Genomic DNA, 22,500 nt, shown 5'->3' with positions numbered 1-22,500 from the left:
GAGGTTGAAAAAGAGGTTGCTACCAAGCTTTAAAAATAAATGTATATCAGTTTGTGCTCAAAAAATTTTGTTTTGTTGATATTTTCGCCAGAACCGGTTTGGTATGTACCTAGTTAACCTAGCTTGAAAAGAAAAATGATGACATTCCAGGCAATAGCACGTAGTGAGTTGCAGCGTATAGCGCGTTAACATTTTTGTATGTAGAAGTTTGCCCAGTAGGCATATTATAACCACATATGTAAGTTCATTTTGGTTTTTGGTGAAGCAAGTGTAATGTTTTCTTGTTTGAGAGTGACGACCTGTAATTTTTAACAATTTAAAAACGGTATTGTTTCTGATCTTCACCATTGGTTATCAATTTGTTGTATTCCTTCATCAGTCGTACACCGCTTTCTGCAATGCCGTTTACCACTTTAAGTCCATATGCGATATCTCTTGCATTCGCATAACTTTCATCATCATTCCATTCTTCAGCACCTTTTTCAAGAAAAGTACAAGGCACCTCCAGGATTTCAAGGAATGTTTTTTTGTGTTGGCAGTAACGAAATCCTGTAGTTGTTTCCGCCCAGCTGATTCAGGATTTATTGATGCTCGTTTGCTCGGTTTTGAGTCAACTGGTTTCTGCAGAGAATGCTTTATTTTGTTTTTTGCTTCATGCGAAAAAGCTGAATCAAAAAACGCAAGCGCCACAAGCTCCTCGGAGAGATACCACAAATGTCTCAAAAACCTATTGAGTGCAGCACTTGTAATTTTGTCATCCCTTTGATTGTAGAGCTGGAGACTTTGCACAAAATGTAAATCTGAACGGGGGGCGCATGAGGGTATGGATGCCAGGCACCACGATCTGATGTATATCGCAGCTGAAAAGCAGCAAACATCTCTCAGTCCTTTTTCCTCTCTCACAGTTAGTTTAAACTGATATTTAAGCATTCAAATTTTAATGCAGTAAATTAGCTTGGCCATCCATTGTGCTCTGTAATAAGCTCCGGGTGCTTTAAAGCTGATTCCTGACTTATGGGTACTACCGAGGAAAATGAGTGTTAGCTCGTGCAATTTCTTTCAGTCATCACGAGGCTGCTGTTCATCAAATTGAATGCACAAATACAATTGTCAATAAACGGTGCAGGTCAGCACCAGCATTGCTAGAAATGAGTCAAAATATTTCTCGGCTACGAACAGAGCATTTTCTGCTCAACAGAGTACTTTCTATTCACTGTCAAGGGAGATAGCCTCCTCATATCAAGTGATGTGTGTGTCTGTGTGTGTGTGCGTGTGCAGGCCTGTAACACCAACATCCAGGCCAAAAGCTAAAACCATAGTCAAAGGACACTGATACCAAAGAAAGGACAGTTTGAAAATACCTTTTAAACACGTAATTAATCCAACAGAGAGACGGGTGTTGGAGCCGCCACCATGAAGCTTGTCCTGAATGAATAACTTACTTATGGCTCATACAAAAGGCACAAGAGACAAAATCTGACAGCCAATGTCAAAGCGAAGCCCTGACGTAGACAAAGCAGCTCCTGAAAAAGCTGAGTTGAGCTGCTCTGCTGGGGAGGGTCTTGTTCTGTTCAGACGTATCATGAAAACCATGTTTTCCGAAATTGCGATGGTTTTTACATATGGCTCTATTGAGGGTGGTGTCATGTTGCTCCATATCTTTGAACAGTCCAGACATGCATGGGAAGACACTGGAGACTGTGGTTAAACTCTGGCTGAAGACGGTTGGTGCTGGAAGGCGATATGTGTGGAAGTAGGATTTGCCTCCTTCTATAGCTCTAGTAAGAGTCAGAAATGCTTGTCAGGGAATTTCTACGTCACCAGCCACAATTTCTAGTTCCCTATTTGCTCCGATTGTAATGACTCCCTCAAAGCATTAGTGAACCCGGAACATGTGGTTGGTGAAAAAATTGCTTACAGACAGCCAGGGTACATAGATGTATGTATAAACGCACACATATCTATGTATATAGCTTTTGCTTTCTCTTATTGTTTTTTTATGACAAATACGACAATGTCGACTCTCCATAAACATATTTTATGTACTTTTGACACGTAACTTTTCAATAGAATATATTTCTTCTGAATGATTCATTACAAATATGAGCGACGTCAAGAAATACATAAAAGAGTGGCTGATATCTGATGTGCATCTTATTTTTCCTGAAATGCCTTTGTTTCCAATTGATTAAATAGCCAATGGTGGTAATAACAAATCAATCCAATAATGCATTGAATTAAATACGAAGGAATGATATGAACACACGCACACACGCATCACCCCTCACACACTCAAACACACTTACACACACATTGTAACACCGAAGTGCACGGATATATTCAAATGTGCAAACATACATATATGCACATGTTTACATGCACATATCTATATCTCTGCATGTATGCACATACGCTAATTTTCTTTCAATTTTAGTTATTTAATTTGTTCCCTAGTTACGCAGCGACATTCATTACTCTCTTTCTTTCTCTCTCTCTCTCTCTCTCTCTCTCTCCATATATATATATATATATATATATATTGTCTAGAGGTAGAGAAAAGGAGAGAGAGCAAAAGTGTGAGTTAGAGTTTGAAAAAGATTGTATGAGAAAGAGAGATCACCGAGTAACCTAATTCAGTCTCCATTTTAAAGTAGGTGTCGTTAATTAATAAAAATACCAGCAACAATTATGTGGAAACATTTTGTATTTTATTGTGGTAAGTTCACATGTTTATTGTTATGTTTTTGTTTTCTTCTTCGTGTTACTCTTTCTGTTTTTGCTGTTGTATTTCTTGTACAATATTTCATCAGACACTGCTCCGCAAACTTAAGATCAAATGTGTTGCAGAGCAGTCTATCTCGTGCTTTTTTTGTGACGTAGTCTATCTAGAAGCATATTATTTCTTGTGCCTTTGAGTCCATTAAACATAACAATAAGATCCATAATATTGTGAGATTTAATTACGCCTTCTAGCAGGTTAAGGAGCCTCTTAAAGGATTCTTCAGGTCATTTGAAAAAGTTAGGCCTAAATCCGCTCTCTCTCTCTATATATATATATATATATTTTAACTCAAATTTGATACAGGATACCTAAGATGAAAACCGTTCCAGCTATGACCGTTCCGCATTTCGTCAATTTAAGGAATTATTGTCTTGTCAGCTTTTTTTTTCTTTTGTAGGACAGTAGAGTAAGTTTTGAGGTAAATTTAGTAGCTATTTCTACCATCTCGATCGTTTGGATAAAACCAAAGACGTTCTATCTTCCACCAATTCGTTGCTTTCTTAATATTGTATAACTCCAAACTCAATGCTCATTTGGCGCCCACTTATGCTCAAAAGCTCTCCAGCCTTGATCAACCTGTATATATTGTAGGAATACTATACCTCAATCTGCATTATTCAAAACGTTTTATTGCTTCTATTTTACCAGCTCAAACGACCAACTTCTTGTTTCATCGATGCCGTTCAAGAAATCATTGCTAACTTATCACATTGGATTGTTTCTTGGATGATTCACAGGCCTAGGGGTCCAATTCGGATCTCTGTGTCCTGCAGCTTGCTGTTTATAAATATATGCTGGAGAGCCCAATGCGTGGATTTGCCCTTCACCCTGACCCACAATTTAAATTTCTGATTATTTTGATAAGCAATAAATTCATTCGTTATCCAAAATCGCCATAAATTTATTATATATATATTAGTAGAGATTGCGCAAATGAAATAAAGGCTATACCAGATCATATCATTATTCTTAGTATTGAAAACGGATCTTTTTTGGCCCCTCTGCCATCTCCCGAACCTCTAGATTATCAATTACGTTATCGTTACAGGTATTTATGTTATTGTTAGAATTGGGTCCATCCTTCTCATTATTATCATGACTATTATTATGCATGCTAGATATTTTACTATCCTTAGTTATAAATCCTATTCTTTATTTTAATAGGATTGTTATGGGCAATTCTAGTAGATCTACATGCTAGATTAGATGAACTATTGACCTTCTTCACATTTCCATTTTCTTTATTGTGTTTAGCTGACTTCAAACTTTCTGAAATAAGGAATGCAATCACTTGATTGTATCCAACTTTAGACAGAGCAGAGTTATTATAATCATATTATATATTTAAGGCAGCGAGCATACTGGATGAAATGCTTAGCGGTATTTCGTCTGTCTTTATTTTTCTGAGTTCAAATTTTGCCGAGGTCGACTTCGCCTTTCGGGGCCGATAAATTAAGTACCAGCTGCGTACTTGGATCGATCTAATAGACTAGCCCCTTTCGCCCAAATTTCGGGCCTTGTGCCTCGAGTAGAAAAGAATTATATTACATATTTACCCCTTCAGCATTGGTATTCTCTTCCATCGTAGTTAGTATAACGTACATTTTACAATGCATTACTAAATCTCGCGCCTCCCCTAAGATCTGTTATTGTTCTACCTGGATCAATGCCCTTGATGTATTTTTTTAAGAAATATCATATAAACCTATTTCAAAAAGTAATTTTGTTCCCGTTAATATTTGATGCGTATTTTTTAAATTTTATATTGCATTAATAATAACATGTTTAGGAATTCTTTTCGATATATCAATATAATTTCTAATATAATCCTTATTTTATTTTATTTTATTCTATATCCTTATTTATATCTCTTTTATAACTTTTATATCATTCTGTGAAGAAATATTTTAAAGAATTTTTGTGAAATTATATTTCATATTAGTGAGTTGTATGTGCTTATATACCCGCTTATACATTTATGTAGCTTTTATAGCTTATAAAGGGTTTGACAGTTTATGATTTCTTTTCATAAAACCCACTGTATAATTTAATATTACGTCTTTTTATATTTGTAATTACATAATATATTTTATAATTTTTTTAATATTTATATTAGATATTTTTATACATCTGTATATCCTTTCATATACTTTCATAGTGTTTATAATTTATAAACATTTTTTTTTGACAATTTATAAAATCTTTTTATATAATTTACTGGATATGGGAATTCGTATTTTCGTATATTTTTTAATCATTCAATTTTTTCATCAAGTGTTTACATGAACAAATTGGTTTCAGTATTGTATCCGAATGTACTTTCTTATACATTTAGTATACCTCTAATCCAATTGCCTTATATATTTGATGCCATCTTTTACGATATCATATTTTATCCACCCTTAATGAAGAGAATAGTTCTTATATTCGTTTAAAATATATCATGTATTTCTATTCACATCCTAATTTAATTCCGTTATACACTTATTATAGAATGTTTTAATCATGACTTTCTATACACTGTGTTTAAGAAAAATCTTAATAGCTTTACTTATATATTGAAGTATCCCATTATTAGAATTTAAATTTAATTTCTATCCTTAGTCTATATATTGATTTAGATATTCTCAATTTAATATTACAAACTTGCTAAGTTATGTTTCACTACCTCCTGATTCCTTTAATGCTAAATTCTACCCCTAAAGTTTATATTACTTACCCCTTTTGGTTTTCATTATATTCCCTTTAATATGATAATCAAAATAAATAGTGGCCACCCTACTTTATTCAATTTATCACCTTTTTCCCATCAGGCATTCTCTTATTACTAACCCTACAACCTACCCTTTTGTGTAGATAAATCTAGATATATGGTTGCAGTACATTGAGAGTCAGGTAGACTGTCTGACATTAATTTATTTATCACCATTTACTAGAATACAGTTGACAACTTCCAATGGATTTGATTGTAAATGGTTGAAGACTACATTCTACATAAAATCTTCTAAATATCAAGTAACGAGGTTACCAATCTGTTTCTTCTGATCCCCGCTATTTCCTCTGCTACTCTCTAAATTATTGCAGACTTGACAAAGTATGTATTATTTTCTAAACTCATTCTGCCACAGATATGACAAAAGAAACAATATAAATACTTTGAGTTCCATTATTCATGTGAATACGTTTAGGAAATGGTTGTATCCTTTATGTTTGAAATCTATGCGGTCATTTGAAGAGAACGGTCTCTTTCAAAAGATGTAATGTTTTTATTAATCAATTGAAGGAGTCGCTTCAAACGGCCGTAATGAATTGTTACCTGTACATCTTTGTTACTCAATTATATTTTATTCACCTAACATGGGATCTGCACTTCGTAAAATGCTATAGAAAGTATCTTTATAATAAAATACAGGTCTGAAATATCAAGAGCGGCTATTTTCACTTTGCTGGGTGGCGTTGTTTGGGTTTGCGAATTATATCGACCTAGCAAGGTGCTTCAATTTAAGTACCTAATTCAACGGAATCTTAATTATCTTATATATATATATATATATACATACATACATACATGCATACATATATATATATATATATATATATATATATAGATATATATATATATATATATATAATATATATATATATATATATAGATATATATATATATATTATATATATATATATATATATATATATATATATATATATATATATATATGCATATATATAGTTATATTTCGTTTTTGGATTTGGTTTGCAAGATTCTCTATGTGCGTTCGTGAGTTGAAGTATATTCTTTCTTTTTGTGCCTTATAATATAACACACTCACCGGTAAAATTTCTACTTATTTCTTATTTTTATTTTCCTAAAATTTTCGTTGCGTCTAGCAACCTTTTCAATAGTCAAGGCTATTGAAAAGGTAGCAAGACGCAACGAAAATTTCGGGAAAATAAAAATAAGAAATAGGTGGAAATTTTACCGGTGAGTGTGCTGATTATAAGGCACAAAAAGAAAATGACTCTCACCAGACACAACAGTATAGGGGAAAAGGACAACATAAACAAAAGCAGGACGAGTATCTCAAGTCATTTAGAATATTTAATTTGAAGTTTTACAGCTGTTTCTGGGATATCCCAAGTGATAGACTAGCATGTCTGTATAAGAAATAAGGTGAGAATGTATGAAAGTTCTAGACAGGGAAATGCGCACTTTATAAGGAATAAAATAGTAGATAGAAGAATACAAGCAGGAGAAGAAAGTTCACAGCACATCCTTTTCCATATGGTAAAGCTGTACATAGAATAAATGAGAAGGGGAACTATAAATTCCATAACGATCCTTTTCATGAGAGGTAGATTAAAATAACTATCATTCTACTTCAGAAATGCTAAAGAAAAAAACTTTATACCATATCAAAAAATCTCCAGTGTTACTCTTAAACTATTTCTTGCCCTTAAACAAACAAAAAAAATGTAATTTACAAAATGATTCATAAAAATTTTAATCATTTTTATATATAAGGTAAAAAAGATTTTCAAATGAAATATTTTAGTTAATCATAACGATTAATGAGAATAACTTGCACGAAAAAAAGATAATAAATAAAGCTTTCAACAACCCAAACACAAACAATATCCTTATCTCCAAAGAAACTATTAGTTCCACAATCTAAAAATAACGTATATATAAAAATCTCATAAACAAAGTATTTCCATACTCAGCTATAAATAACAATACAAACCCTACCGCCCTATAGTCCTCTTTAAACTTAGAAACTAAACCCGACTCCCATACTGCAAAATCAAAAGTTGCTTCTTGAGTTTCCGCAACTCTAGAAGCAGCTTACATTATGGATATAAAAGTAGTAGTTAGAAACATGCACCAAATATACTGATGCTTTTCTAAACTCACTGAATTTATCCTTTTTATCATCAGAGAAACTACATATTAAAATCAATAGCCCGACCTTGTTAGAAATTCTTTGAGAAAACCATTACAACATTGCACATTTAAAATTGGAAAAGAAACCAGTTACTATTATTGAATAAAATCCAACTAACGAAAAGTAGAAGTTACAGATCTTCTAACGTAGTACATCATCTTCTGGATTAATGCTTATTTATTTCTATATATTTTCTTTTTTTCATTTCAGTATTGCATATATTACTGAAGACCCGGGGAATAGGTACGTAAATTAAGAAATACTTCGCCTATCTCATACATACATACATACATACATACATACATACATACATACATACATACATACATCATACATACATACATACATATACATATATATATATATACATATATATATATATATATATATGACAGAAGTAGATAAACATCCCATAAAATATCGTTTTATCTTTATTCTTAGTTGTAAAGTTTTATATTTTTTATTATGTGACATTTACACACACGCGTACAGTCATATTTCGACGCATTATCGTGCACACATGCGCATTGCAATATATATAAACATATATAAAATATATATACATATTTACACAATCACACACACATATATATGCATACGCACACACACACATGTATAAATTGGAATATATATATATATATATATATATATATATATATTCCACTCTTCGTTCTTTCGTTTCCCCAGTCTCACATATCTTTGCTTTCTTTTCTTGCTCACTTTCCCTCCACTTTTCACTTCACTGTGTCCCTGTCATTTTGTCTCGCCTCTCCTTAATTATTATGTCTCTCTGCTTCTACTTCTCTCTCTTCTCTTCCCACGTGACCGACGTTCGACCAAGCCTGTTCTTTCTTTCTTGGTCTGTCCGTTGTCCGTGCAACATCGATATTCCTCCCTGTGTTTGTGAAATCTTGTATCCCTGCCGTAAGGCTTCATTTCCGCGCACACCAGCTTAATTTAATTCATCCTTAGTCGAAAGACACCTGTTGTTATGACCTTTTATTATTGTATTGTATTTGTGCAACATTGTCCGTTTTTTTCCGTCCTTGTTTTTGTATACATTCGCTGATTTCTTCCAAAGAATCAAACACACATATACTCATATATACACCCTTGATTTAAAACTTTTGAGTTGAAAAAACAAACAAACAAACAAACAATTATTTACCCTTGTTTGGACGAACATTTTACTGTATCTTGTATATTTATATTTCTTATACTGTTTCAGAAGCTAATTTTCCAAACAGGAATAAGTTTATAAAAGTCACCGACGCGAGATTCCCTTCCAGCGCTCAGGCGATAACTATGGCAGTCGGAGCCTCGGAATGTGCAGATGAATGTTTGAAAATGCCATCCTGTAAATCTTTTGCTGTCTCAGAATCGTTCACCGCGTGCAGAATATACGTGACATGGTCCGGTGAAACCAGACTGACTAATATAAACGCGCGAAGCTACTATCAGAAAGCAATAAACGGTAAAACTCCTCCCTCCTCCTCCTCCTCCTCCTCTTCCTCCGCCTCCTTCTTTCTTCTTCTTCTTCTTCTTCTTATTCTTATTCTTCACCAAACTCATCTTCCTCCTCTTCCTTTCTTCTTCATCCTCTACTACTACTACTACTACTACTACTACTACTACAACTACTACTTATTTATTATCATCATTATTATTATTATTATTATTGAGTGAGAGAGCAGTTCATGCCATCAAAGTGACACTGGGGTAAAATATACGAAGCCCAATATACCCATCATGACTACCCGTCTGATAAAGGTACACCAGGCACATGCATCACAACCATATGTGCGCGACATGGTGATCTCATATCAAGATAAACAGCACATGACCTTGCAGGTGGGGCCCAGTTAGAATTTTCTTCAGGTTGAGTAGCCCATCCCGCTCAAACGGTCCCTGAATAAGGGTTGTTTAAGGATGTTGAAAGAACCACCCATGTTTCCAGAGGTGAACTATTCAAACCCCAAAGAATCCCTCTCAACACATGGCTATGATGCTCCCCCACTACTTCTGCTCGTGATCAGAGATGCACATATCGTCAGCCACTAAGGGACATGCTCAACTGGTTATGGTCAAACAACTGACAAGCAAATCTGTGGTATTGAGCAGAATATTTGCTGTAGCCCATCTTTTATACCAAGACAAAACAATGTACATGATAACACTTCCAATCAGTTAAGATCAGAAGCCATGAGAGCCACTGCCTGGTACTTCATTATTATTATTATTATTATTATTATTATTATTATTATTATTATTATTTCCTTCTTTCTTCAAATTTTCTTCCGTTTCTCGCCGAGTGTTTTCGTACAACTAGAGCAGAGAAGCTCATTGTATGTATTCACAGATTACACACGCAAATTCACAAGTAAAATATGTATTTAAAAAACTTTATAAATAAATAAATTCATGAATGGATGTTGTTTTCACAGCGATAATGCTCTTCTCAGTACATGAGCCGTTCCAGTTAATATGATTTTTTACACTTCCTGTAGGGATGATAAGTCTGGTATCATTTTCAAATAAGTTTCAGTACCTCCTTTTTTTTTATCATTCCAAGAGATCCTACAATCACTGGTTCTGTAGACGCCTTGAGATGCCACATTTTTTCAATTTCTATTAGCAAGTCTTTATATTTACTGATCTTGTCAAATTCAATCACCGCTATATTGTGATCGCAAGGAATACTCATGTCAATTAATAAACACATCCTTTTTGTCTGATCTTTTATAATAATATCCGGTTTAGTAGCTTTTATAGTTTTGTCGGTCTGTACGGGGAAGTCCCATAGAATCGACACATTTTCTCCCTCAGTCAAAGCTTCAGGATGGTGTTTATACCATTTGTCAGTGGTTTTGATTTTATAATGTCGATATATTGTCCAATGTCAATACTGGCCGACTCTCTCATGTCTTGACTCTACACCCTGAGATTATGTGGTCTATAGTTTCAATATCATCATTACAGAATCGGCATTTTGGGTCAGCTCCATTTTTTATCAGATTGCCTTGGTAGTTCCGGGTTAATAAGCTTTGGTCTCGAGCAGTAATATGAAACCTTCACTCTCTGCTTTTAGCCCTCAGCTTCGCAACCATTGGTACGTGTGTTTCTGGTCGACATCAGCTTGTTTGCTACGGGCCACATACTTGCAATGCAGAGGTTTCTGTTCCCATCTGCTAGCTAATTTTACATGTGCTTTTGTCTTTGCAATTATTTTTATTTTCTTTGCAGCTGCAGTTGGCGCATTTCCTTCAGCCTGATCACTCTGGTGGGTATCTAAGAGATCAGCAGCGAATTCTTTGCTCTCTTTGAGAATAGAGTGAAGTTTTTTCGGTCTTTCATGTTTTTCAACAATCGTTGGTTGCTTCAAAGTATTTCGCCAGTCCGATTGTGATGGTTTTATATGTAAGTTCAAGCTGGATCAAACCTCGACCTCTCTGAGCTCTCGGAAGGTAAAGACGATCCACGTCAGCCTTTGGATGGTGCATCTAATTACAAGTCAATAGCTTGCGGATTTTTCTGTCAATTTTCATTATTTCACTGGTATTCCAGTTTAGCACATTGAAGCTATAAAGAACAACTGGAACTGCTAAGGAATTTATGGCTAACACCTTATTATATGCATTCAGCTCAAACTTCAAGACTGCTCGAACTCTTCTATAACATTCCTTCCCAACTTTCTCTTTCATGCTTGCATGCTGGATACCAGAGCCTTCATTTATTCCTAGGTATTTATAGGTTTGTTCCTGCTCAAGTTCCTTTAATACTGTTTCGACATTTAATTCGATTGAACTTGACTTTATCAATTTCCCTTTCTTAAAAGTGGCTTTGGCACACTTTTCAAGGCCAAACTCCATCCCGATATCATCACTGAATCCTTTCACAGTATGTGGTAGTCCTTCAAGCTCTTCATCATCTTTGCCATATAGTTTTAAATCATCCATATAAAATAGATGGATTAATTTTCATGTTGTCAATTTTGTAGCCATATCCTGTTCCTATTCAGTTCACTTGAGAATGGTATTAGTGCTATGCAGAAAATTAGTGGTGAAGTGAGTCACCTTGGAAAATGCCACAGTTTATGCTAATATTGCTTGAGCACAATACTCCACCAGAATGATATAACTGGAGATTCGTGTTCCATAGTGACATATTATACTTTAAAAAATCTGAAATCACAGCGATTTCAGAATCCACGAATGTGGTATGCTGTCAAAGGCTTTTTTATAATCAATCCATGAAGAGCTGAGATTTCTGCGCTTGTTATGGCTGTTCTCAAGGATCATGCGATTAATTAGGAGCTGATCTTTGCATCCGTATGAGCCTCGTCTGCATCCTTTTTGTTCAGTGGGAAAGAGGTTATTCTCTTCCATAAACGTATATGTTTTCTCTACTAGAATAGATGTCAAAATCTTATAGGTAGTAGATAAACATATTATAAGCCGGTAGTTTTTTGGGTCTTTCGTTTTGTTATTTTTGGGGAGGAGGTAACTAATACCATTTGCCATCCAATGGGGTGTTTTTTCCGGGTCTTTCATAATACTATTAAATAGTATTACTAACATTTTGTGTGCGGACGAGAATGATGAGAGCCAGAAATTTGGTATTCTGTCAATACCAGGGGATTTCCACTTATGAGCCTTCGTTAGTGCCCTCCTTAGGTCGGCGATTGAGATGTCTTCCCATACCTGTTCTTGTAGATTTTTGTAGGCATCCTGGGTGCGTTTGATCCAGTCTGCATTTTCATTGTATGGTTTCTCATCACTCCAGATCCCCTTCCAAAAGTTTTCAACTTCTTCCATTAGGGGTGGATTTTCAATGATTATTTTTTCTTTCCCTATTTCCCTGTAAAACGATTTGGCATTGGATTTGAACATCTTATTTTGTTTGTAGAATTTGATTCTTTTCTCAAATCTGCGTATTCTCTGAGCTTTTGCTTGAACATTAGTTCTTCTTTTGTTGAGTGTCCATATTTTCTCACAATCTTCCTGCCTTTCTTGATCTTACATCATTTACAGAGATTAGCTCAGTTAATATTGATACCTCCTTTCGTAATGATTCAATTTCAGTTTCAATTCTACTCCTCCAGTTTGATTTTCTTTTCGAATTTGGTATTGTTGTCTCTTTGGGTGTTAAATAGCGTCTTTCGATTATCTTAGCAACAGAGTAACTAATTTCATTTAACTTATTAAGATTGGGTTTTAGTTGCTGTATGATTTCTTGCGGAACGCAGTTGCTAATTTTTGTTTGTGTTTTATCTTGTGCCTTTGAGGGTTTATAGAGTGGTTCCCTATCATTCACATTTGTATGCCCTACAACTGCAAGCTCATTCAGAACTTCCTGCTTCATTTCAATGATAGATTTTCTGTGTTGTTCAGCAAATATGTGGTCTTCAAATTCTGTTTCGACATCATTTTCCTGGCTGTTTTTTTAGGGTCATTATATTTTCCTTTTTCTTTAGGCTCTGGAGTGGTTTCGGCAGATGGTCACCTTTCAGTCTATGCTTGTGGTCCAACATTCCTCTCCTTTGCTTCGTTATTTCCTTCCTGACTTATATTTAGGCCATTCTCTACCACTTTTTAATAGAGGTAAATTCTGCATCTGTGAGTCTGGTATTTCTGAAGATATCTCTTCTAATGTTATTATTATTATTATTATTATTATTATTATTATTATTATTATTATATTATTATTATTATTATTATTATCATTATTATTATCATCATCATTATTATTATTATTATTATTTATTATTATTATTATTATTATTATTATTATTATTATTATTATTATATTATTATTATCATTATTATTATTATTATTATTATTATTATTATTATTATTATTATATTATTATTATTATTATTATTATTATTATTATTATTATTATTATTATTATTATTGAAGGAGAGAGCAGTGCATGTCATCAAAATGACACTGGGGTACATATATAAGAAGCCCAATATACCTATCATGACTACCCATCTGATAAACGTACAGCAGGCACAAGCATCACAGCTATATGAGCGTGACATGGTCATCTCATATCAAAATAAACAGCGCATGACCTTGCAGTTGGCGCCAAGTTAGAATTTTCTTCAGGTCTAGTAGTACTCCCCATTCAGAAAGTCCCTGAATAAGGTCTGTTTAAGGATGATGGCCGAAAAACACTTGTTTCCAGAGGTGAATTATTGAAACCCCACCAAAATTCTCAACACATGGCTATGATGCTCCTCCATTACTTCTGCTTGTGATCAGAGACGCACATATCATCAGCCACTGAGGGACATGTTCAACTAGTAAGGCCAAACAACTGATAAGAAAATCTGTGGTATTGAGCAGAATATATACTGTAACCTATCTTTTAAACCAAGAAAAAGCAATGTGCATGATAACACTTCCAATCAGTTAAAATCGGAAGCCATGAGGGCCACAACTTGGTACTGCATCAGGGCGGGAGAGAGCACCACACGCAATGAAAGTGACGAATATACCCATTATGACTACGGGTGTTTGCTTTCCTAAACAAAATTACAATACAATTTTCTGGTGGACATGAGCTGCATCTAGAAGCAAAAGTTAACTTCATTGGAGCTGAAGCCATAGAAGAGATTAAAGCGCTCGAACTTGGCAAGGCTGCTGAGAGGACGAAATTCAGCCTGAAACGTTGAAAGGCTTAAACAGACTGAGTAATCTGTAGCTGACTTGTATATGCCAGATGATTTGGGATTCTAGAAAAACACAAAATCCATGGCAATCCGGCGTGATAATTCGAATATTTGAAAAGGAGTTAAGAGACAGTGTTCTTGTTGAACATTCCTAATCAAGCCTGCGCTAAATGCCTGGAAAAGCGATGCAGGGAAATTGTCGAGCTCATACTCGCTGAAGAACAGTATGGCTTCTGTCCTGGACGCAGCATAGCCAACCATATATTCTCTTACAGAACATCTTCAAGAAATCCTGGGTATACTGCGAAAAGTTTTACGCATGCTCTGTAGGCGTCGAAAAGGCATACGACCTGTATACCTTGGAGCGTACTGTGGTTTTGTAAGAGTTTAGGATAAATGGTTAATTAATGTTGCTGTGAAGTCCCTATAGTGTTACTTCGATACATTTCAACATAGGTTTTCAACATCGGCAGACGTGCATATTGTAACCTCTATTTTTAGAGTGGAGATACGTGCGCAGCCATTTTGGAAGTGGTATCAAGACCAGTACGTGTGGAATTGGTTGGCTGATATTTGAAGACAACATGGAGTGACTTAGCTCATCAGAAAGTGTTCCCAAGTATATAGTGAATGGGTTCGCCGAACGGTAAATGACAGGAGACTGAATTCTATGCTAGAATTGCATGGTGTTGGCACATTAATGTGCCAACTCCAGGATTTGATCATGAGAAGAAGAGGTTGGTAAAAAATCCAAAATCGCTATATTCAGTTTGGCATTGTGTTTATCCTTACTTATGGTTATAAATGTTTGGAAGCGACCGAGAGAGTACGATTGCAAATAAAAGGATCTCTAGAGATCTTGAGATAGAGCCATTACTTCTATGCATTGAGAGGTTACAACTCCGGTTATAGGGACATGTGATTAGAATGTCCCAAGAAAGAGCTGCGCGACAGATACTTCAAATCGAGCCTTTTGGCAGGAATTTCACAGGGAGTAGGCAAAGAATGAAATGGTTTTATAATATCCATAGTCTCAGTCCAACCGGAAAGTGTAATGACGGCTGCTTTCCATGGAACACTATGTAATAGATATCTGGGGATTCTATTCCCACGACATTGCCCGCAAGAATGGGCTTACAAAATGGACAGATGGATGGATGGATTAAGTTCTTCATTCAATGATGAAGTTTTTAAGAAAAACTGTGGCCTATGAGTAGGTCTTTCACAGAAATGACGATTTATTGTGGATGATTTTGTCGGAAAGAGTTTTATAGGGTTTTCAGAGCGTAAAAGTGGAAAAATCATTCGCTAGGCTTAATTTAGGCATACGCCGAACCTTTGCGGAGATACACCAGCAGCATCGCCTTGAGTATCAAAACTGATAATAGAGTGTGGACGAAGGTTTAGAACGGGAGGAATACCTTCTGAGATTGAAAATAATTCCATCTGACGCGTATTTGATCGGTCATATACATGTCATACATCAATAGGAATGTCATGTTGATGATATGAATGCTAAAAGAATGGGAGCAAGGCACATCCTTGTTTAACGTTAACTATCTTCAAAATGAAGAGACGATTTTCTGCCACAAAGACCATCGCGTCCTGATGGCATTGCGCAACAGATTGCAACTGAATGTCTCAGTAGCCTTCTCAGGTTAAAGGAGATAAAGCTAACTCTCCCTTTGTAGCTCCTATTAACCAATCTCGGTTGTTTGATTGCAAGTTCACGCATCATTTCATCCAATTGGTTGATGTATGCATCCGCTGTAATTGACTCACCAGGTCTCATGAAGTTGTAGTGGATGACACCACCGCTGAACCATCAAACAGACACCATTAGCTTTTTTTGACGAATATCCTTTCTTGGATTGTGTTTTTGTAATTCGTCTCTCTCCAGCCACCGTGTAGAACGCTTGCTATTGTTGAAAAGAAACCATTTTTTCCCCCACACGTAACGATACGATGCAAAAATATTTCGCTTTTATACCGTGACATCAAAGAACAGTAAGTTTCAAGACAACATGTCATTTGATGCTCGTTCAGTTCGTGTGGTACCCACTTATCCAGCTGCTTTACCTGGCCGATTCCGATTTGCTTCAGATGGGCCAATACAATTGGAATCGAAACATCAAACCTTGCTGCTAACTCAGGCGTACTTTGTGATGTATCCGCTTCCACTTGTTTCCAGCTCATCATTATCCACCTTGGCCTCAGGCCTACCACGGGAACTGGAAATTCTCAAACCATCGACGTACAATGCGCTCATTCGCCACATCTTCACCAAACACCTCATTGATCTTTCGAGCTGCTTGGGATGCATTGGTTCCACGACGGAACTCATATTCATAAACAACACGAATTTTTTTTATCTATCCATGATTCAAAAGAGAAAGATCACAATATAATCAGACACCATGAATTGCATTTCGAAAGTGATGATGTAACTCATCAATGTTGTAAAGCCAAGAATTGTCAGGATAAAACATTAGAGTTAACGACTGTCAAACTTGGTGTACAAGAAAAGAGGACGTTTCATTCTTAAGACCTGATAAAAGAGACTTTGTATTGCGCTATTCATTTTCGTCAACTATGAATAACTTTGTTAACCATGTCTCTACACCTTATGTTACAGTTTTTGTATAAATTTTATAGTTATTTTTTATTTAATTTCATAAATGATTTTATTTATTTATTTATTTCGTTTTGTTAACACAGCAAGTTGTCCAGTCAATATTATTTACGGTGGTCAGTTTAAAAATGACGGAAACGTAGCCAGACCAGAGGCTAAAACTTTCTTTGATTGTCTGAAACTTTGTAGAGACAGTGCTTCGTGCTATTCTACCAACTTCGACGTGACCACATCCAGATGTTACTTGAATCCCAATAATTCCACCAGCGCCGATCTAATAATAACAAGCAATAATTGGATAAGCACTGAAGTCGATAGATGTAAGCCGACCTTTTAGTGTCTCTCTCTCTCTCCCTCTCCTATCCTTCTCTCTCTAGCTATCGATTTTCTGTCTGTCTATATATCCAATCCATCCTTATACATACATACATAAAACATACATACATATATACAAAACATGCATGCATGCATGTATGCATGCATACATACCTACATACGTACATTCATACATACATACATGCATACGCGAAATTTTGCTGCATAAAAGATGTGCAATGAGATATATAGCCAGTAATATTCTGCCATGTACCTTCATTAAGGGTTCTTCTACAAGCGAGGCCCACAGCGAACTGAGTTTACTTATGCGTGCATAGCTTATTTCTTTATTCTTCTATGGTTTTAAATACAAAAGGAAAAGGAATGAGAGATGTTGAAACTTGATATGGCGATGAAATTTACTTTGTATCTGACATCGTGTTAACCTTAAGTCCAGGACGAAACTGAGAGTTCTATACAATAAATTTGGTCAAAGTGTATATCTTTATGTTTTAATACATCTTCATCTACGTATTAAAACGGATAAAATGAATATAAATTTAATATAATTAAATAGATTGAATGGATTCTGTCATACATATAGTTAAGATGCCCATACGAAAGGTTCACTTGTTAACTGAGTTTTAGATTATATGGAAGTTACTCTGTCTTATATTTGTGAAAAACGATATTTTAATCTTGTAAGAATGCCTTTAACTAGTTGAAAGTTAAACCAAATATTGTCCAGACATTTACCCCTTAAATTGAGACACTTCGACTTTGTGCAGCGGATACTGCCATATCCAATATCTGAATGGAAGTATCTAAATGTTTCCCAATGCAGGTACGGACGCCTCAAAGCCTGTTTAGGTCTACGGCTAAGCAACTGGGTCTTTTTTATATAAGAATTTGGTAAATTTCCTCTATGAATAGGTCACATATTTTTTCCTCCTGTTATATAAGTTACAGATGTGCTAATTTTGTCTCATTCTATACTAAAGCTAGTGTTTTTATCCTTTAGTGACCAGACAAACTTACTCAAGCTAATGCAGTGCATCTTAATTCTTAAACAAACTTAAATGGTCATAATTTGAAGTTTGTCTGGATTATGTCTATATTAAAACACTTATATGAAAATGCAAATTAATATTTACAAATGAAATTGTAATGTTAATACAGTTGTACTCCCGTAAAAAGTATTTTTTCAATTTCAGATTAAAATATCTGTATATATAACTTGGCATAAGACAAAAATTAATACACACACACACACACACACACACATGGAAAATGTGAGAGAACATTTCCATACTATTTTCCTTCCTCATTCATCTTGGCATTTCTGAATGTATTCACCTTCAACAATTCAAAACTGGAACGTTAACAAACATTAATGGTTGAATCTTATCGTTCTTGGAGGGACAGCATGTGTATAAATACTGCTTCTTATTCCAAACTCAACAAGTTATATGTATGTAAAAGTGTGTGTTCTTTGTTTGTAATTGTGTATATGTGTTCCTGTACTTATATTAAGCATGTGTTTACATGCTTAATAGTAAAATAGTAAAATTACGTCGTTCATTTTCAGACAAGTTTGACAACGACCCAAATATTTTGTCAGATTTAAATGGATTGGGATGTGACGTGAAATTTCTATACTTTCTCTATTTCATACAGGGTAAGTTGATATTTTCATTAAATTATTTTTGTATCACTGTTTTAGTTGCATTTAAATAAAATAACTCAATAAGATATTTTATTTACACCTTCAAAATATGAAAGTGACCAGATGATTTTTGCCTCAAACAGGCCGACCGGTATTTGCCCTATTTTTCACACAGGTGTCGTTTAATTCCTGTACTGTTTCTTCCTTTTCATTATTCTCTTCCGTCTTGGCATTTTAATACTATTTACTTTTTATCAATTTAAACATTTTATCAATTTCAAAATTTAACTTTCTTTTTGTTTAAGATTTTACCACAAATTCAATACCTTTCATTTTTTATACGTTTCGAGTTTTGCTTCAGTAATATCAGTTTTTAGACTGTCGGAAGTGATGCCTGTACAAGGAGTGGATGTCTGTACAATGCAGGAGCAGTAGACATAAAATTAATAGCTGAATCTAAAAATAGCAGGAAATTTAAAGTCCTAAAAAATTTTAGCTGAAGTTGGCGTTGGAATACAAAAATGATTTTAGATTCGTTCAAATGTATCTGGATACACCATCTTTTGAATCTCTTCACCTATGAAGGGAATTATGTATGGAACTTCCTATGAATATAATGGATGAAGTAGTCTTTCTTTCAAAATTTAAAAGTTCTCAGGTAGCTTATACTTATAATTTTACATTTCTAGCAGTGCTGACATTTAGGCATAAAGAAACATGTGCTTACCTGCTGGGAGGACTGAAGAAAATCACTAGGAGGCAATTTAAATTGTCTATTAACAAATAAGCAACAATATTTTGTCAGTTCGTAAATAATGAAAGATAAATGCTATGGTAGTTTTAGAGAAATATATCTTCTCTCACTAAAATAATTGAAACTATATTTTCAGTAGAAATAAAGAATCTGGAATTTCTTCGCATGCATCTCGTCTCATGAGACACTATAAAACTCAAGGCTCTTGTTTTCTTAAAACCCAGACACTTCTTATCCAGCACTCTTTTATTCTGTAAAACTTAATCAAAAATTTGTCCATCACAATAGTACATACAATTTGATTTCCTACCTCAAACTTTAGCTTAAACATTTGATCATGACCCCAGTTAGACGTGCAATGCGTCAAGACAGTGCAAGGCCGAAAAGAAAATGGCCGTTTTGATTTTGCGACATAAGAAACGCGCCGCCTAAAAGCAACCTAGTCTTCCCTTTTAATTACATTTTCCCCATTCCAACCCAACCATAACGACATATCATTTAAATTCAAATTCTAACTTTAGCTGTAATATTTTTAAGCTTTCACCTTTTCGTTTCCAGTACTTTTCAGGTTCAGTTAATTAAGGTAATTATCAATATTGAAGCTGCATTTACTTACAAGTATATATACACATACATACATGCATGCATAGATACGCACACATATATTCAGACACACCCATATATATACATACATACACACACATGAGGGATATCACAACAGTAAAGTACAAATGAGCATCACTTTGTAATTAACTGACATGAATCATTCAAGATGTATATATTGGCAGAGAAACCCTCCCTTTATTCACCCTAATCAAGCGATGATTTGCTCCATCGTGGAATCCGACTCTCGAATCGTCTTTGAGAATTTTCAGGTGTGCACTGTTACGCCATCCACGTGCGTATCCTTACATCGTTGTCTCTAAGCATTGCTCTTCCTTGGACTGAAAAGGTAGAATTGGGAGGGTGCCACATCCGGGTTGTTCGGTGGAAGTGGTCGTCCAACCCAATTTCCCAAAAACCTCACTTGTTGCCAAAAGAGTGTGTGGTCATGCACTTTTTGGTAGATGTAGATAGTTTTACGATACTTGCTCGTTTATTTCATCACAAATGCGTCTCTAATCCTTTTGTGTGTCTCAATGTATTCCTCGTTGTTTATGGTGCAGCCACGAACAGCGCATTATTTTCAAACAAACCGCATGTATACATGCATATACAAACATACATACATACATAACATACATACATACAAAAATACATAAATACATACGAGGATCGCGGTTTCGATTCCCAGACCGGGCGTTGTGTGTGTTTATTGAGCGAAAACACCTAAAAGCTCCACGAGGCTCCGGCAGGGGATGCTGGTGATCCCTGCTGTACTCTTTCACCACTCTAAAGGCGGTGCTCCAGCATGGCCGCAGTCAAATGACTGAAACAAGTACAAAAAAAAAATACATACATACATACATACATACATACATACATACATACATACATACATACATACATACATACATACATACATACATACATACATACATACATAAATACATACATACATACATACATACATAACCTAACCCTAACCCTAACATGCGTAATCATTGATAATAATAGGTAGATAGATAGAAAAAGAAAAAGATATCTCTATATACAAATAAACATATATATGTGTGTTTGGATGTATGAGCGCGTGTTTGTATACTTCTAAATGAGTGCGAGCATATGTAACGGAGAATATTCACAAATGTAAATACAAAATTTTATAGCACTTTCCCTTTTTTATATATATATTGTTTTACCTTTTATGTATTTACAGAGAGACGCAACGACGCTACGGAGAGGGGTGCTCGCTTCTCCAAGCGGCAGAATACATTTGGTGACATAAAGTTAAAAACAGTCACTCCTGCTGACAGCTTTTACGACTGTGCTATCAAATGCATCACATCTCCGGAATGTTTGGGGATCAGATATGAATTATTCTGCCAAATGGCAGTAAAGTATTGAAGTTCCAGAGAATTCTATGAAACCCATTCTTCACACACATGCACACACGCACACATAATACATACATACATACGTACTTACATATACATACATATATATATATAATATATATATATATATATATATATATATATATATATATACAATAATATTTACATTACTCGATAGTCAAGATAAAGCTCTGAGTTTTATCTTGACTATCGAGTAATGTAACATATTATTGTATAGATAAATTTCCTCTATTTACATAATATTGAAGTCTCTTTCTTTCTTTTGTTATCTTACCGTTTTACCAATATATATATATATATATAATATATATATATAATATATAATATATATATATCTATATATATATATAATATAATATATATATATATATATATATATATATATATATATATATATAATATATATATATATATAATTATATATATATATATATATATTTATACATATATATATAATTATTACAGATATAGGGTAAAGAATTATTAATTTAATAATTAATAAATTTTACCAAGTAGTTTCAGTATGGAAAAAACCCATATAAAAACATATACAAAAAACTTTTTATATATAATTATAAATATAATTAAGGGTTTAGCAATAAGTTGCTAAAGTTGCGGTGGAGCAAGTTGTTGCTAAACCCTTAATTATATATATATATATATAATGTATAGTTTGGAGTTGTGGAACTTCTGTGACGGTTTACCCAGGC

General features: G+C 34.5%; 1 protein-coding gene across 1 annotated transcript; it reads left to right on the top strand.

Moving 5' to 3' along the window:
• Positions 1-8,957: 8,957 nt before the first annotated feature.
• On the top strand, positions 8,958-21,827 carry LOC118766781. The gene is made up of 4 exons (XM_036510501.1): positions 8,958-9,199; positions 17,124-17,357; positions 18,941-19,030; positions 21,592-21,827. Exons 1-4 carry the CDS (start codon positions 9,031-9,033, stop codon positions 21,777-21,779), a joined length of 681 nt encoding a protein of 226 aa, XP_036366394.1. The 5' UTR covers positions 8,958-9,030; the 3' UTR covers positions 21,780-21,827.
• The last annotated feature ends 673 nt before the right edge of the window (positions 21,828-22,500 follow it).

Source organism: Octopus sinensis, linkage group LG17 (genome assembly GCF_006345805.1).
Source record: "Octopus sinensis linkage group LG17, ASM634580v1, whole genome shotgun sequence".
Lineage (NCBI taxonomy): Eukaryota > Metazoa > Mollusca > Cephalopoda > Octopoda > Octopodidae > Octopus > Octopus sinensis.
Note: the sequence above shows the minus strand (reverse complement) of the source record. Positions and strands in the feature narration are given on the sequence as shown.